The sequence below is a fragment of the Fopius arisanus genome, unplaced genomic scaffold (genome assembly GCF_000806365.1).
Source record: "Fopius arisanus strain USDA-PBARC FA_bdor unplaced genomic scaffold, ASM80636v1 scaffold00004, whole genome shotgun sequence".
In the NCBI taxonomy this organism is placed as follows: domain Eukaryota; kingdom Metazoa; phylum Arthropoda; class Insecta; order Hymenoptera; family Braconidae; genus Fopius; species Fopius arisanus.
Genome location: NW_011887743.1, coordinates 1,881,507 through 1,898,232, shown reverse-complemented (window position 1 = coordinate 1,898,232; position 16,726 = coordinate 1,881,507). Strand labels below are relative to the sequence as shown.

Here is a 16,726-nt window from a genome sequence, read left to right as displayed (position 1 = left end):
ATAGACCTTCACATGTAATTGACTTGAAATAATAATGGCGGGCTTGTACTGGGGATAACTTCAGTTGCATGTGATGTTTGCGGTGAGTGCGGCGTTGTAGAATTGGCCTGTCGACGTATTTCAATTAAAAATCATAAATGATGTTAACTCTTGGACCAAAAAAAGACGGTGGACCAAATACCAAATTTTTCGAATCACCAGATGTACTCGCGCAATTAGACGGCGTTAAACAGTGGCTTCTAAAAAACTGCAAAAAAGTGAGTGAAAATTCGTCGGCGTCCCAACCCCCATCTTTGAGCTTTGTCACTGCCCAATTATATTTCAGGTCCAGCATCTCTTATTATATCGTTATCAAACGGTGGAATGAATTCCCTAATTTTATTCAATTTCTAGAAATTCTATTTCAGCATTTAAAGAGCGTAATCGGCTATTCGTTCGAATTTCAACTGGAGATTTCATTGCAACATGGAGTCGAGACTGTTAGGTTTTGGTTCTGTTGACATGTTCATCAATTTTCCAGTGTTTTTTTGGTTTTCAATAATTTTAAATCACTGTTCCCTTCACTTTAGCTTCTGATTTGGTTTTCGAACACTCAGACTCATCCTCGTCTCACAAAATTCGCAATATTATTGCTAATATTCTCTAATTCCTACCAGAACTCCTCGGGAATGGCGGATGTTTCATTTTTCTAAACTCAAGTCTTCCCGTTAAAATCTGTAAACTTCTCCCCGTCAAATATTTAAGCCGTTACATTGTTAAATAAAATAACAACAGTACCTACCAGTGATTATTATTATTTTTATTATTTTTTTGAAGTAGGGAATGAATTAGATTAATGAGAAAGGAGAAATGGGGATTTCGTGTGCATTCAGGGGAACTCTGAGGATAGGAATTTATCCTGAATATGGGGTGAAGATCTGGATTGTTAATTAATTATTATTATTTCAGTATGTTGCTACAGATCCACCAACGAACAAAAGTTTAGCAGCCCTTGTGATTCAACTGATCGAATTCCAAGAGTCTTATCTTGGAAAAAATGTTTCGAAACCACCGTTAACGAGACTCCCAGTGAGTTGCTAGTTTATTTTTTATAAATTATTTGTTTATCTTAGAATTTTCGGTAGAATAAATGGAATGATTGATACAATGATAAATTCTGACAATTTAATGAATGACTCCTCCACAGATGAAATGTTTCTTGGATTTCAAACCAAATGGTGGGCTCTGCCACATTTTGGCGACAGCCTACAAATTCAAAACGGAGCAGACCTGGCGAAAGTTTGACTTTAATGTACCAAAATCTGGGTCTCGATTAGACCGTATCGTGGAGATGATGAGAATGGCAGAGCGTGCCCTTCTGGAGAATCGCTGTCTGAGCATTCCCTGTGTCTACGTGCGTCCAGAAGTTGAAAAATCAACAGCAGCCAAGGTGAAGGACTCAGTGCGTCGTCACCAGGGTACAATAGCCGAGACCGAGGGTGAAGCATCTCACATAATCTATCCAGCAGTGGATCCAACAGAGGAAGAGTACGCCCGTCCCACGATGCGTCGTGATCGTTCAGTTTTACTTCACTGGTACTACTTCCCAGACAGCTACGACTCCTGGACGACCTTTGATCTTCCCATTGAATTTCCAGAGGGTGGCTTTGGTATTTCATCCCAGAAATCTAATTACAGAGTAACAGCAACGTGGGCACTAGACTTGGATCAGTACAATGAGTGGATGAATGAGGAGGATTACGAGGTTGACGACAGTGGACAGAAAAAGGTCCACAAGTACAGACTTACTGTTGAGGACTTGATGTCTCAGCCATCGCATCCACCATCATCAGCGAAAAAACCTAAACGAAAGCGTTCACCAAGTCCACCACCTAAAATTGGAAAACGAAAGAGCAATCGTGCCCCAGGATTGGCAGCTGGCTCATCAACAGTGGCAACCCCCAAGAAAACCAGAGGTGGTGGAGAGGAGGAAGAGGATTTGACCCAAGGTATGGAGGATCCACCAGCAGAACCACGAATTGTCGAGGTTGTGGCTAATCCATCGAATCCCCCTGTCTCTGGACAAGGTGGCACCACTGGAAACATGACAACTGGCAATAAAAAACAGGACTCTGAGTTGCAACCTCTGAAATCAGGGAATATGGCTGATCTCGATGAACCGCTTGACTGTGACAAGGGATCACAGAGCACTCAGGATCGTGAGGAGAGGGATCACAGTAAAGAACGTGGAGATAATAAAGACGAGCCTGAGGATAATGTCACGGAGCAGACCCACCACATCGTTGTTCCAAGTTACTCAGCTTGGTTCGATTACAACTCGATTCACACCATCGAAAAACGGGCACTAGCTGAATTTTTTAATGGAAAAAATAAATCCAAAACACCTGAGATTTATCTAGCATACAGAAATTTCATGATTGACACTTACAGATTGAATCCCACGGAGTATATCACATCGACAGCTTGCAGGAGAAATTTAGCTGGTGATGTCTGTGCTATTATGAGAGTGCATGCTTTCTTGGAGCAGTGGGGATTGATAAATTATCAAGTTGATGCTGAATCTCGACCGACCCCCATGGGGCCACCTCCAACGTCTCATTTTCATGTTCTGTCGGATACACCGAGTGGTCTGGCACCAGTCAATCCCAATCCACCAAAAACACCACAACCATCAGCAGCTAAAACTCTTCTTGATTTGGAGAAGAAGCCAATAATCACACCTGATGAGAAAGGTGCCATTGGAGCGATGGCTAACTTTGGATTGAAGATTGATCAGTATGCGCGTAAGCCAGCAGTATTGAAAAATAAACAGGCAGCTGGTGCAACAAGAGATTGGACTGAACAAGAGACACTTCTTCTTCTGGAAGGTCTTGAGCTTCATAAGGACGATTGGAACAAAGTTTGTGAGCACGTGGGATCGAGAACGCAGGACGAATGCATTCTTCACTTCTTGAGGCTGCCAATTGAAGATCCTTATCTCGAAGAGGGTGGACCTGAGGGTCTAGGCCCTCTAGCTTATCAACCAGTTCCGTTCTCCAAAGCTGGTAATCCAGTGATGTCGACTGTTGCATTTTTAGCTTCGGTTGTAGATCCCAGGGTTGCTGCTAGTGCAGCGAAAGCTGCGATGGAGGAGTTCGCAGCTATCAAGGATCAAGTACCAGCTGCTCTACTTGATCAGCACTTGAGGAATGTTCAAGCTAGTGCCAATACCGATGGAAAATTCGATCCAGCAGCTGGGCTTGCACAATCTGGTATTGCTGGTACTGGACCACCGGAGCCACCAGAGGACAGCAGCAGTGCACCAAATGCTGCCTCAGCTTCTCCACCAGCTGTTGCCACACCTGAGGGTAAAAAGGATGAATCTGAAAAACCAAAAGAAGCTGATACTTCACCAGCTCCTGTGGTTGCTAAAAAGGAAGAAGGAACTGAGACTGATGTACAACAATTGGAGAAGATGGATGTTGATGCCAAGGAGGTAGAGGCTGATGCTAAAGCAAAGGTTGATAATCCTGAGGAGATTGAGGCTAAGGAGAAGAAGGATAAAGTTGTCAGGGATGCTCAGCTTCAGTCAGCTGCTGCTGCTGCACTTGCTGCTGCTGCTGTCAAGGCTAAACATCTCGCTGCTGTGGAAGAGAGGAAGATTAAATCTCTGGTTGCTCTGTTGGTGGAAACTCAGATGAAGAAGCTGGAGATCAAGCTTCGTCATTTTGAGGAGCTAGAGACAACGATGGAGAGGGAGAGGGAGGGACTGGAGTATCAGAGGCAACAGCTGATTACTGAGCGACAGCAGTTCCATTTGGAACAGCTCAAAGCTGCTGAGTTCAGGGCGAGACAACAGGCGCACCAGAGGCTAGCGCAGGAGCAACAGCATCAACAACAACAGGCACAGCATCCACCCTGGCAGGGCCCACAGGCTCAGCAACAACCACCCAGTCCACAATCACAACAACCACAACCACCCCCTCATACACCACCGCAGCAGGCATAACTTGACGAGAGAGAAACGGAAAATATATCGCGGGCATCGGACATTTCAACATCATGATGAGAGCCTTCATTCATTCTCTTATCAAATTCAGTTATAAAAAGTGTAGGTGGACTCTAAATAGTTTATAATGTTTCTCTGCGCATTGGGTCCGGTTAAGGTGAAATTCATTAAAGTTTTCTTTGTGGATTTTTAAGGATTATTTGTCATTCTTTCATTTCTTCAATTGGAAATTTCGATGCAATTTTATACTGCAGGTTAGGTAGTAATCGGAGGATATTTTGAAGAAGGATTTCTTCGGCTTTAGTCCAATTATTGATTTCATTATAGGTATTTTTCAAAACGTACATAATGTGACAAATGATTTATTGAAAATTTCCAACTTCGAATTTACCTGTGACTCAGAGGGTTAAGTCTAGCATTTAATGGATAGTCCTTAAGTTCTACTCTTTTCTATTTTTCTTTTCCTCCTTTCTTAATTTCTTCCAGTTTCAAGTATTGAATACAAAGATAGTTATTTAGTGGTAATGAATGAAATGAAAAAAAAAATAGTTTTTATAAATCTCGAATTTTTCAGTTAATTTAGATCAAATTAATTACTTGTAAACATATTCTGAATTTTCCCGAATATTCCAAACTTCGACAATTAAAGAGAAACCAACGAATTTCTTAATTGCAATTGATTTTTATTTTTTCTCGGTCATTCCCTTTACTTAATAAATTATCAGGATTCACCTGTGAACAATAATATCGACTTTTACTTATTCTTTTCAATGAATTATAAACACAGAAATGGGAATTTATTAGATCATTAGTTAGAGTCAATAGCAGGACCACTGTACATCATTAAACATCGATTCTTAATTAATTAATGAAAATAATGAAGTAACTCCCCCATCCATAATTTTCATTTGTAGACGAAAATGATTTTCACCAATCGCAAGAAAATCGTTTGTAGATAAAGAATAAAAGAGTTTCATCTTTGCAGACCCAATTGTTCATTAGATATTTATTATTTTCAAAAGCCTGCACTTGCGCAGATACACGAGCGTACAATTAACCGGGAAAAATCAATTTCCGGACGAACGCAATTCCCCCAATTGATAATAATTTCCTACAGTTTAAAAATTGATTTTAATAATCCAGCAATGAATTGTCTTCTGATAATCAATGACTTGAGAATTCTAATTGGAATAGATCTAATTAGAATGACGATTTGATTGAATCAATTCGATTGCGGAAATTACAGATCGGATTTGTGAAAGAATTCGAGAACGAGGTCAGTCATGAGCCTGGCACATTGATTCCCTCCAAGTGGTGGTCCTCGAACTTCATGACCCTCATTACTATCACCCTCCTCTCTGTACAAATCTGGCGCCTCATCACTCTCGCACGTAGTTATTGGAATCATATCAATTGCGGCACCCAAACCAAAACGTGCGTATCTCCGCATTTCATCATTCAACCTAAAATCAAACAAATCCTAATTAATCGATTATCAATAATAATAATTTATCTATCTAGATAATCCTCTTGAAGCAAAAATTTTCATTTTAGAAAGTTTTTGATAATCAAATGAATTGACATCTGATTTTTAATTAAAAAATTCTATCATCGATAATTAGAGTTACGAAATTTGAATAATCAATAATAATTTGAAACAGTTCATGCATTATAATTGAATTATAATTGCATCATTAGATAATTATGAAAGAAATCTGATAATAATAATAATTTAATAATAATCGACCAAATTATTATCTCATTATCATAATCGTCTGATTATGTAATTATAATGATTACAATAATTTTTCTAATGATTTAAAATAAAAGACTACCGTTGATTGAACGAAGAAAAATACTCACAAGCTCCACATCATCGCAGGATCCCTGTCTTTATTATCAGGATCCAGAGTATGTAAAGCAGTCATTAAATTCGAATGATAATGACGTAAAAGAGAAGTCATCTGGGTCCGTCGAACTTCCGCAGAGGTGCAAACATAGAGTAGATTGACTAAATCCAACGCCAACGAACCGATACGTATCAATTGGAAATCAACGAGATAAACTGGCTAAAATATATAAAAATAAACGTCACACGCCATTTGTTATTGACGATTTTTCACAGACTAAATTAATGATTAATTAATGAATTATTATTAATTAATTAATGACTGAAGGGTGGATTATAGAATGAAACACCTCAGCGTCGGTGGCTTGATCGCTGAATAAAAAATTATTGGTCCAGCAGTCTCCGTGACAAATAACCGTGAGTGGTCCAGGAGTTGCTGCTAGCTCGCACATTCTTCGGAAGAAAACGTCCTCCTGGAGAAATGCTTCCAATTTTTCCATAATATCACCTCTTCTGCTTTCATGCTCCGGTGGTAGAGCCTCAGAAACCATTGAAATTGCGTTTTTAGAGGCACTCCGATAATACTGCCGGTACCACTCTTCATTTTCAATTCGGAAAAATCCCTCTCGAATACTTTGCGGATTCGATTGATCATTGAAGCGATCGAAAATCGCTGGTCTTGAAATAATAAATTGAAAAATCAGTACCGAAGTGGTAAAATAAAACAACTACCTTTTTATCGAATCCAATTATTCACCGATATCTCGAAATTGAAGGAACCCAGTGATTTTTTCGCAGAAACATTTTTTGTAGATCAACATGAGGCCTACAAAAAATATATCTACAACAAAATCGCTATCTCCCTTCAATTATGAGATATTCCCTAAAACTGGATTTCAGAATTATCAAAAACCATTGAAGCCTCCTATTGTAATCACATTCGATCCACCGTAATAATTATTATTAATTACAATTAAAAAATTATTTTCATGCAATAAATGTTAGCGGTCGTACCCTAGAATTTCTCAGGGATTCCCCGAAATTCCTCACCTCAAATTCCTCAGAGTGAGACTCAGTGCATGAAATCCTGCGAGAGCCTTGAGGACAGGCTTCAACCTATTCATCTCCAAGCCCTTCCTCCTATCAGCCATGACATACCCTTTCCTTTTCAGATCCTCCATAGCAATAAGATCAGACTGGGCAACATAAACTTCAGCAACACCAAAAAAAACTTCCCTCCCATCCTTCTGCAACTCCTTGAATATCGGCCACACGTGATTGTAAAAAACAACTTCATTCTTGAACAACAGCTCACTCTGATAATAATCTCGATGGGCTTGAGACTCCGGAAGGACTTTGTAGATAATAGCTGTCTCCCAGGGAACACAATCACCAGACTTCAGACGTTTTCGTCCATTCAAACGAAGACGATACAGCATCGACGTATAATTATCACCTCTTCGAGTTCCTGGCTCTTCATTCATCTGAAGAATCTCCACGTCCGGCTCATATTTCTTCATTACTTCACCGATCAATTTGTGAGTTGACTTCCTGATAACTGAATTATCCATTATAGTAATTCCGTAATTGAATAAATTTTTCGATTTTAAAATGATAATTCCCTGAAAATTTTGATGAATAATTTCTTCAGCACTCGATTTATAAGCAGTCGGCAATGTTATGATGGAGAAATAACTGGTGATGGGAGGAAATGAGTATTTTAGGGACGGCCCCCTTTTAACTCTCCCACCAACGGTTGACAGTTAATTCATGAATGAGTGAATGAGGGTATCCAAGGGACAAGGACATTGATACCTATGTCGAATACTTTGAGGTACTTTGGATCTATTATATCATGAAGAAAGACGCATACCGCATGCATCGCCATTAAATATTAATAATAGTTTATAAATCTCGCTTTCTGGGTGGTTTCAGGTCAAATTCATGAAGGGAAAACGAGACAAACCATCGGCGGTCGTGAATTCATCACAAATGGATCTCAATAAAATACCGTAGTTTAATCTCGAATTAATAAATTACGCGATTCAGAATAGAAATTAATTAAAAAGTTAATAATCAAATTTTAAGGAGGGAAACGATAAATAGTTTTTAATTTTCAATTTTTCAATTTGGATCAGAATTTTTTTAATTCATCCAAAATCGTAACTTTGATTCGAGATGGTGAAAAATCTCGGGTGTTTCGCTCGTCTGGGATAGATTGGAGAAATTTAAAAAGAAATTCCATCACTTTCTTGTATTTTTGAGACAGAAAACAGAACATCCGTAAATAACTCATGGGTTTCAATATAAATCGATTGAAAAATGGGTATCAATTACATATTTTCGGCATTCTGTCTGATTTTCACTCTTTATTCTAGTTCCATGCGTTATTGTGAATCCTCTGAGATCTTCTCGAACACTTCCAAGTCCACCAAGCCCTTCAATCTGTTCATCTGGTGATTCGCAAGAGAAAAATTCCTGTAGATTTTCAAAGCCATCGATGGAACATCCTCGAAGCCAATATCAGAGCAATAATGAGTCAAATCCTAAAAATAAAAAGTCAATAAAACTTCTACAAAAGAATCCCCAAGAATACTTATCACAATATAATTTCAGATCTGCTTTTAAAACCAATTATCACAGATGACTGAAGAAAATTGAAGATAATTGAACGAATAATTAAATAATTTCGAGACATTAAAACGGAATTTCTATTGTTTACTTACCAAAGCAGATTGCACATGACCACCGAGGAGACACGCATTAAAAAGCTCATTGATCTGATCTGAAGACGGTGGACCGACGATAGAATTCTGATCAGTGTACATGAAATTAATAATTTTCGTCCATTTATCATACTCATCAGCACGAAGACAGAGAATAGCCACATCCCCAAGAATCGGTCCTGTCCAACTTATTCGCTGGATACTCTTGCTTCTCTGCGTCTGTTAAATCAATAATTAATTAATTATCCAACCAATTCCTATTAATAATTGACTAATCAAATATAATCTCTTAATTATAAATAATGAAACAATGAAATAAATTCTGAATACACAGGATAATTGTAACAATTAAACAAATTAGGGTACCATAACGAAATTCCAGACAGCCCATGCAGCATCGGCGTACATCTGATGAATCGGGGAATCCTTTGGTGGTACACAGTGTCCCGTCATCAAATGCAGTGCCTTGGAGACGAGATCCTTCCTCTCAAGGTAATTAAACTGCACCAGATGTGTCCACAACCTCGGAAGTAGTGGAGTACCAATTTCAGGGTCATTAGCACCAACGGCTTGAAGAATTTCCCTCATAATATTGGGCTCTGGAGTGTAAAGATGAGGAACAAGGGGATCATAATAAAACTTCATAAACTCATCTAGAGTATTATTTTTCACGTGAACTTGCAGATAAAAACGGTAATAAACACTCTCGCTGAATCCATCTCCTATTAATTTGTAGTTGTCATTACTGAGGAGAAGTTTGTGGATTCTATCAGCAACGTATGGATCCTCGAGATAAGTCGCAGCTATTTCCATCGCCAACGTAAAGAAAAATGTGTCCATTGAATCAATCATTTTAATCTCTCCTCTCCCTTCGAGTTCTGTAATTATTTCCCGTAGAAGAGCACTTGGTGCACTATTGCCTTCAGCTTTTTTATAAAAAATTGTCAAAGCGTAATAATAAGATGACAGCGATGGCTCCACCCCAGCGTCCTTGAACTCTGTGAATATATCTTTACAGATTTCCACAGCAGACAAATGTCTTGGGATAGCTGCAGCTAGTTTCACTGACTGAGTCAGTGTCCCAGAGTCCGGAGTGATGAAGGCGTTATTCATCAGTCGATAAATATTAGTCAATTCAGCCAGCCGCTCTCGTGTTCCATCTTTCAAATATGAAATAACTCCGATCAATATGTTGTAGGTTTCTAGAGCTATTGGATAGCCTTTCTTCTGAGCCTCTTCCAGGAGAGTCCAAGCAGCATTAGCCTTCATGAATTTAGCCTGACCACAGATCATAGCATTGTAAGCCTTGGCAGCTGTACTCTCTTTCTTCTTGAGTGTTTCAAAGATTTTATCCGTGATAAGACAATGTTTCCAGACTTGGGGCTTCTCACTCCTCTTGAACCACTTCTCCTCGAGCAGTTCCCCAGGAAATTTCTCGTTGCTGTTGTAAAAACACAGTAATTCCAGAAGTGACTGTCTCGTATCATCTGATACTTCCTCTTCTAATAATTCATAAATAGCTATTGCATCTGATTTCTGTCCACTTTTTATGATGTCATTCAGGAGTTGTTCAGAGACTTTATCTTTGTCTGTGTAGACTGTCTTCGGTAGGAATGCCTCGATTACTGGATCAGCGACTCTGTGTTGAAAGAGATCGGCGTGTTCTGCACGAATCCACATCGCAGTTTTCCTCCCGGATTCCTGGGCTAGTGCGAATGTCCTCTTCTGGTGGTTTGAGTATGGAATTAAGTAAGGATCATCGTGGTATTTGTATTTGGGTGCTGTTGGATCACGTGAGATCGTTCTCTCAAGGGCTCGAAGAATATCCGTGGGTCCTCGTTCCTTTTTCATCGGTATTTCTATCACAGGAGCTGATGATGACACCTGGACAGCTGTTGATTGGAGTCTTGGGAATGTACTCTGAATCAATCCCCTGAGGAAGAGACATAACAATCAGATGACAACATGAATATTTAAGTTTTAGTAGTACCTTCTGTCTTTCTCGGTTTTTAGATCTATTTGTTGTTCTCGTACGGTATTATGAGGGAAAAATTACCTGGGAGATATCTTCATGCCGAAGGACTTCATTTTTCTTCTTTTTTATGACAGATAACAGGTAGACTGCAGGCAATAATTAAAGGATGGCAGCGAACCGCGGATTCGCCGCCTCGAGATTTCCTCTCTATTTTATTTATCCACGGAAAATTGAGGTTAGAATGTTTGAATAAAGAAGATGATGAATAAAGGTTGAGGTTAGGATGAAGTAGAAGAGAAATTATAGAAATTATTTGAAAGAAATTATATAAATATAATCAAGAGTAGAATAAAAAAAGAAATTTTGAATGACTCCCTTGACTTGATAAATCAACAGCTAAAATTATAAACATTATAAACTAAAAACGATCCCTCGGGTAGTCCTTAACAGATAAATAGATCCTAGATAAATAAAAATAATTATTTAAAATCTAAAATTTTTCCTTAAATCTCATAGAATCAGCACAGAAAATCCGAATTTTGGGAATGAATGAAAAAATCCTGCGAAAGCTAATAAAATTCTAAACGAATTTTATAATGAATTTTATGACTGCAAGTTTTTTATTAAATGTTTATCTTACATTTCATAGAAATAAATAAATTAAAAACAACGAGAATATTTTTTTGATTTCACATTTGACAGTTTGTCTAGTAGAATATAATATCCACCAAGTGACGATAATAAATCCTGAGTAAATGGGAATCCGTTCAATAAATGAGATTTGAATTCCGGGGAGACCCCTACTTCCTGCGCAGAGAATGCTACAACTGACCTGCGCAGGAGTGGATTCTTTTTAGAGTGGGGAGTAAAGGGTCTTCCGCTGCTGCGTGTGATATTACATCGGATTATTTCCTCGTCTTTTGTGAAAAAATCCGCAGTAGGTGTGATACGGGTGAATAAATTAAAAATAATCATGGCCCAACTGTCGCTACGTCTGGTCGCCTCGGTGGCTAAATTATTACCAAATGCCACAACCCAGGTAAACGATAATTCCCATTGATTTTATTCCACGACATAACTGCCCCTCGATATGGGTGCCGACATTTTTCTCGGAGTAACCGGTCACCTCTTCTCCTCTTGACACAAATTCTCGATTTCTCAAAGATCTATTAATTACGATTATGCCTCCATTTTCTCAAATACTTTCTGAACATCCAAGAATATCCCTGTCAGCACTCCCTAAAATCATTACATAAACAGAGTTCGACATGAGTTATGTAATACAGACTAATTCTATAACGATTTATATTTTCACAGGTTCACTGGCCTGCCAGCGCAATAGCAGTTCGCAAATACCATGTCAGCTGCAGCAGAAGATCCGCAGAGATATCTGCTATCCTGGAGGAGCGTATCCTGGGATCAGCCCCAAAGGTATTGAAAAAGTCGTCGATATATTTATTGAAAGTCCATTAAAACGTCCTGTCGATACATTTTATATTTTTTATTTTTACAAGGCTAACCTCGAGGAGACTGGCAGAGTCCTGAGCATTGGAGATGGTATCGCTCGTGTGTATGGTCTCAAGAATATCCAGGCCGACGAGATGGTGGAGTTCAGCTCTGGTCTCAAGGGTATGGCCTTGAATTTGGAGCCTGACAACGTTGGTATTGTCGTATTCGGTAACGACAGGCACATAATGGAGGGTGACATTGTGAAACGTACCGGTGCTATCGTCGACGTGCCAGTGGGTGATGAACTCCTTGGACGTGTTGTTGATGCCCTTGGAAATCCAATCGACGGTAAAGGGCCACTGGGTGCTAAACAGAGATTCCGTATTGGTACCAAAGCTCCCGGTATTATCCCCAGGTACAAATTATTCTGTTTATGATAATTTTTCTAGACCGAGTGCAATTTAATTCTTTTATTTTTCTCAGAGAATCGGTTAGGGAGCCCATGCAGACTGGTATCAAAGCTGTGGACTCTCTGGTGCCAATTGGTCGTGGCCAGCGTGAGCTGATCATCGGTGACAGGCAGACCGGAAAAACTGCTCTGGCCATCGACACCATCATCAATCAGAAACGTTTCAACGATGCTGGTGAGGAAAAGAAAAAACTCTACTGCATCTACGTCGCCATTGGTCAGAAGAGATCAACAGTCGCCCAAATCGTGAAGAGATTGACAGACAGCGGTGCCATAAATTACACAATCATCGTCTCAGCAACTGCATCAGATGCTGCACCCCTGCAGTATTTGGCTCCATACTCTGGCTGCGCCATGGGTGAATTTTTCCGAGACAATGGCAAACACGCCTTAATCATCTACGACGATTTATCAAAACAGGCTGTTGCCTATCGCCAGATGTCCCTCCTCCTGAGACGACCACCAGGACGTGAAGCCTATCCTGGTGATGTATTCTATCTTCACTCGCGTCTTCTCGAACGTGCTGCTAAAATGAATCAGACACTTGGTGGAGGTTCTCTCACTGCCCTTCCCATCATCGAGACACAAGCTGGTGATGTCTCTGCTTACATTCCCACCAATGTCATCTCCATTACTGATGGACAAATATTCTTGGAGACTGAGCTCTTCTACAAGGGTATCCGTCCAGCTATCAATGTCGGTCTCTCTGTATCACGTGTCGGTTCAGCTGCTCAGACAAAAGCTATGAAACAAGTCGCTGGATCCATGAAACTCGAGCTTGCCCAATACCGAGAGGTAGCTGCTTTTGCACAGTTTGGATCTGATCTGGATGCTGCCACACAACAGCTGCTCAGTCGAGGTGTTCGACTCACAGAACTCCTCAAACAAGGGCAATACGGTAATTCTATTTAATTAATCACTTGAACTTAATGATTCAAGGAAATAATAATATAAAGTCAATAATTTTTTTCTTTTTCTCGAAGATTTCCATATAAAAATCGGGGTATTGATGGAATTGATTACTTTAGAGGGGAATAATATTTTTGGTGATGATAAAAGTAGATTGGAGATTTATTGATTATTATTTATTGATAATGGATTTTTTTTCGTGGTTTTTGTGCAGTACCAATGGCTATTGAGGAGCAAGTAGCTGTAATTTACTGCGGTGTCCGTGGATATCTCGACAAGATGGACCCAACAAAAATCACCGCCTTCGAAAAGGAATTCCTGGCACACATCAGGTGATTTGAAGCGAATCTGTACTCTATCCCGCGGAGAATTGAACGAGTAATTGTAAATAGTGATTGTGAACAGTAAATAATGAAATATTTATGATTTCAGGACATCCCACAAGGATCTCACAGCTACAATTGCCAAGGAAAATGTTATCAGCGAAGCGTCCGACGCTAAACTCAAGAAGATCGTCACCGATTTTCTCGCTTCATTCAACGCGTAATTTGTTTACCACAAAATTGTACCCAATAAATAGTTATTAAACAGAAAAGACGAAGAAAACAGCGTTGCAAAGTACCACAGGGTGGCTTCAGTATCGAAGACATTGAATCATCAGTGATGTATGTTTATTAGTGAAAACATTCTCGCCACTAATTTTTCATGAATATAAATCTAAGTAACGAGATTGGATTTTAAATCGAAATTAGTATTAAATACGTGAAAGTCACGAGGATAAACATGCGTTCATTATTTTGATGAGATTGTTACCTCATTTTGTTAAAATGTGATGTAATTCCTGTAGATGCAATTGAACAATTGAAATATGGAATAAAATTCAAATGAACTTGAGTTCTTTGAAGATAGGAGAAAGAATCATATATTTCAAATTTTATGACTTCATTTGCTTCATGCTAGGTATAACAATGAGATTTAATCTCTTTTTATCGATGTTCAGTGGTTTCAAGGCTTTCGTTATAATCCCAGTAGCTATTGTACTTCTATTTTCCCGAATCGTGAAAGATTGTCCCTCAACGATCGGCATTTTCTTCACAAGCGTCAAATTCGTCGCACACTGTTCCCCAGGCATTAACATTTTGCTTTCCCCTTCCAATTGGAAGTCAAATCTACACTGTACTGTCCACGTTCCACTATAAATCGGTGTGCAATGTCCATTAGCCTAGAAAAAAAAATAAAAATACAGAATAATTCGTTATTTTCGGAATAAATAAAACTTACCGGAAGTGGTCGATGCCTCCCACCCTCAGAGGAATCCAAGAGATAGAGTTGTGCCTCAAAATGATTACTGGAGACGAGAGAATTTCTCTGGCAGAGCATCATCCCACGACAGACATTTTGGTATTTAATACTTCTTAATAAAACTCCTATATTCTCCCCTGCCAGAGCTTGAGGTACACTTTTCCTAAAAATCTGAGCATTTGAAAAATAAAATACAAATGAATAACTCAATCTCAGGTAATTAAAAAAATAATTGATGAATCATTCAGTTTTATTTGCACCTGAATATCCGAAATACTTGTTTTAGTGTCATTATTGAAACCCAGTAGATCAGCCCCATCATTTTTCCTCATTATTCCTCGTTTTAGAGTGCCCACAACGACAGTTCCTCTTCCAGGAACATTGAAGACGTTATCAATGGGCAGCAGAAATGGCGATTGATAATCCCTGATTGGTGTTGGCACATAATTATCAACAGCATCCATCAATCTCTTGACGGATTGAACCCCATGGCTTTCACCATTAAGTGCAGCCAGTGCTGAGCCCCTGACCACCGGTGATGCACATCCATCGAAACCAATATTTGTTAATAATTCTCTGATCTCAATCTCCACTAGGTCCAACAGCTCGTCGTCCACCAGATCCGCCTGAAAACTGTTAGATCAGTGTTCATTGTTCAGATTGATAAATAATGGATTTAAAATTATAAGAATTGAATGACAAATAAAATTTATAAACAAAATCAATCAACTGAACTTGAGGATTATAATTAGGATCAATTCCTGATGAAGTTTTTAAATGTTACAGAGAAAAATTAATTGAATTAATGTTCATTCCAGGATATTCCGCGAAGAGAATAACAACAAATACCCAGCAGTATGGAGTTAGAACTTAATTATTGGTTAATTAAATGAATTTAATGTACGACTGACTGCCCATTTTGCCTCGTAATTCCGTTCTGATGTCAAATATTCTATTTCTAATCTCAAAATTAATTCACCACAGGTATTCACGACTGATTATCCCCTCAATCATGTATTGCGATTGAATTTTATTATTTTTATTGTTTTTTTTATTAATTTAAATACATTACCTTATTGATAAAAACGACAATGTGATTGACACCGAGTTGTTTAGCTAAATAAAGATGTTCTCGAGTCTGTGGCATGGTTCCATCATCAGCAGCAACTAATAAAATAGCTCCATCCATCTGGGATGCACCACTGATCATATTCTTGATGAAATCAGCATGACCTGGGCAGTCGGTGTGGGCATATCGTCTTAATTTAGTGGAATAACCCACATGTGCAATATTTATTGTGATACCCCTAGCTTTTTCCTCTGGTGCTTTATCAATCTCATCAAAGGGTACGTATTTACAACTCTTGAGTTCTTCAGACAATACTTTTGTTATTGCCGCTGTCAATGTCGTTTTTCCATGATCTACATGTCCAATTGTTCCAATATTACAAATATTTTCTTGAAGATTTCCTTGGCTGGAGCAGTATCTGATTGTCGATGGCACCTTGGACTTTCCAATAATCAAACAACGATGAAATGACACGAATCTCTGATGCAGCAGACGATAAGTTCGATTCATTGTCATTAAACAGTCATGAGAGTAATTACTTAATTAATTCTTGATTACACCTGTGGTTTAAAAGGATATTGTTGGATTATTCAATTTTATTATTGGAATAAAAAGGAAATTGTTGGATTATTCAAGTCTCACCTTCTGTTGTCACAAGAGATTATTTTTTCTTTAATCTATTGAGATGAAATCGGAATTAAATCCTGGAGTAATTATATTTTGTGTTAATTATTTATGGAGAAATCGTGAAGAGGAGAATGGGAAGCACCAGAGGGAGACATCTGTCCAGGAGTCCGGAACTTTGGATCTAGTTGTCAAAGAGGATTGGCCCCAGCGGAATACTTTTTGTTTTTTATTTATTTAACTGAAATTTAGCTGACTGTAAAACGTGTGGAAGGGGGAAACCACATCTTGTGGAATTTCAATGAAAAAAATTATTCAATATGTTGCAGATATACCACTAATAAATTTATATTTACAGAATGAGCG

The 16,726-nt window shown here is 38.7% G+C and overlaps 5 protein-coding genes across 6 annotated transcripts; 2 read left to right on the top strand and 3 right to left on the bottom strand.

The window, feature by feature from the left end:
- Positions 1-64: 64 nt before the first annotated feature.
- mor (SWI/SNF- related protein mor) lies at positions 65-4,972 on the top strand. Its single transcript, XM_011315023.1, has 3 exons — positions 65-257; positions 949-1,068; positions 1,187-4,972. The coding sequence occupies exons 1-3, from the start codon at positions 138-140 to the stop codon at positions 3,986-3,988; spliced, it is 3,042 nt and encodes a 1,013-aa protein (XP_011313325.1). The 5' UTR covers positions 65-137; the 3' UTR covers positions 3,989-4,972.
- A 95-nt stretch (positions 4,973-5,067) lies between these two features.
- LOC105272791 (uncharacterized) lies at positions 5,068-7,637 on the bottom strand. The gene is made up of 4 exons (NM_001414553.1): positions 6,888-7,637; positions 6,188-6,515; positions 5,852-6,057; positions 5,068-5,451 (listed from the first exon to the last, which is right to left on the bottom strand). The coding sequence occupies exons 1-4, from the start codon at positions 7,406-7,408 to the stop codon at positions 5,229-5,231; spliced, it is 1,278 nt and encodes a 425-aa protein (NP_001401482.1). The 5' UTR covers positions 7,409-7,637; the 3' UTR covers positions 5,068-5,228.
- Positions 7,638-8,215: 578 nt separating this feature from the next.
- Positions 8,216-11,270, bottom strand: LOC105272778 (protein PTCD3 homolog, mitochondrial). Of its 2 annotated transcripts, XM_011315010.1 has the most exons (5): positions 11,179-11,270; positions 10,620-10,745; positions 8,930-10,496; positions 8,564-8,782; positions 8,216-8,383 (listed from the first exon to the last, which is right to left on the bottom strand). In XM_011315010.1, exons 2-5 carry the CDS (start codon positions 10,649-10,651, stop codon positions 8,225-8,227), a joined length of 1,977 nt encoding a protein of 658 aa, XP_011313312.1. In that variant the 5' UTR covers positions 10,652-10,745; positions 11,179-11,270; the 3' UTR covers positions 8,216-8,224. The 2 variants fall into 2 exon arrangements, with proteins under 2 accessions (XP_011313312.1, XP_011313306.1); XM_011315004.1 differs by lacking the exon at positions 11,179-11,270 and having other exon boundaries at positions 10,620-10,796.
- A 129-nt stretch (positions 11,271-11,399) lies between these two features.
- blw (ATP synthase subunit alpha blw, mitochondrial) lies at positions 11,400-14,283 on the top strand. The gene is made up of 6 exons (XM_011314991.1): positions 11,400-11,577; positions 11,856-11,969; positions 12,053-12,402; positions 12,471-13,354; positions 13,580-13,697; positions 13,798-14,283. The coding sequence occupies exons 1-6, from the start codon at positions 11,512-11,514 to the stop codon at positions 13,910-13,912; spliced, it is 1,647 nt and encodes a 548-aa protein (XP_011313293.1). The 5' UTR covers positions 11,400-11,511; the 3' UTR covers positions 13,913-14,283.
- Positions 14,020-16,576, bottom strand: LOC105272772 (elongation factor Tu, mitochondrial-like). The gene is made up of 5 exons (XM_011314998.1): positions 16,379-16,576; positions 15,740-16,296; positions 14,928-15,293; positions 14,647-14,838; positions 14,020-14,587 (listed from the first exon to the last, which is right to left on the bottom strand). Exons 2-5 carry the CDS (start codon positions 16,250-16,252, stop codon positions 14,300-14,302), a joined length of 1,359 nt encoding a protein of 452 aa, XP_011313300.1. The 5' UTR covers positions 16,253-16,296; positions 16,379-16,576; the 3' UTR covers positions 14,020-14,299.
- Positions 16,577-16,726: the final 150 nt, after the last annotated feature.

Coding starts and splice junctions, on each gene's coding strand:
- mor (XM_011315023.1), top strand. CDS start 138: ATGATGTTAACTCTTGGACCAAAAAAAGACGGTGGACCAAATACCAAA. Junction 258..948: donor TTCTAAAAAACTGCAAAAAA/GTGAGTGAAAAT, acceptor TTATTATTTCAG/TATGTTGCTACAGATCCACC. Junction 1,069..1,186: donor CACCGTTAACGAGACTCCCA/GTGAGTTGCTAG, acceptor ACTCCTCCACAG/ATGAAATGTTTCTTGGATTT.
- LOC105272791 (NM_001414553.1), bottom strand. CDS start 7,408: ATGGATAATTCAGTTATCAGGAAGTCAACTCACAAATTGATCGGTGAA. Junction 6,058..6,187: donor ATCAAGCCACCGACGCTGAG/GTGTTTCATTCT, acceptor TATATATTTTAG/CCAGTTTATCTCGTTGATTT. Junction 5,452..5,851: donor CCTGCGATGATGTGGAGCTT/GTGAGTATTTTT, acceptor GTTTGATTTTAG/GTTGAATGATGAAATGCGGA.
- LOC105272778 (XM_011315010.1), bottom strand. CDS start 10,651: ATGAAGTCCTTCGGCATGAAGATATCTCCCAG. Junction 8,783..8,929: donor CTGTCTGGAATTTCGTTATG/GTACCCTAATTT, acceptor TTGATTTAACAG/ACGCAGAGAAGCAAGAGTAT. Junction 8,384..8,563: donor GTCATGTGCAATCTGCTTTG/GTAAGTAAACAA, acceptor TTTTATTTTTAG/GATTTGACTCATTATTGCTC.
- blw (XM_011314991.1), top strand. CDS start 11,512: ATGGCCCAACTGTCGCTACGTCTGGTCGCCTCGGTGGCTAAATTATTA. Junction 11,970..12,052: donor TCCTGGGATCAGCCCCAAAG/GTATTGAAAAAG, acceptor TATTTTTACAAG/GCTAACCTCGAGGAGACTGG. Junction 12,403..12,470: donor GCTCCCGGTATTATCCCCAG/GTACAAATTATT, acceptor TATTTTTCTCAG/AGAATCGGTTAGGGAGCCCA.
- LOC105272772 (XM_011314998.1), bottom strand. CDS start 16,252: ATGACAATGAATCGAACTTATCGTCTGCTGCATCAGAGATTCGTGTCA. Junction 14,839..14,927: donor CAAGTATTTCGGATATTCAG/GTGCAAATAAAA, acceptor TCAAATGCTCAG/ATTTTTAGGAAAAGTGTACC. Junction 14,588..14,646: donor GGAGGCATCGACCACTTCCG/GTAAGTTTTATT, acceptor TTTTTTTTCTAG/GCTAATGGACATTGCACACC.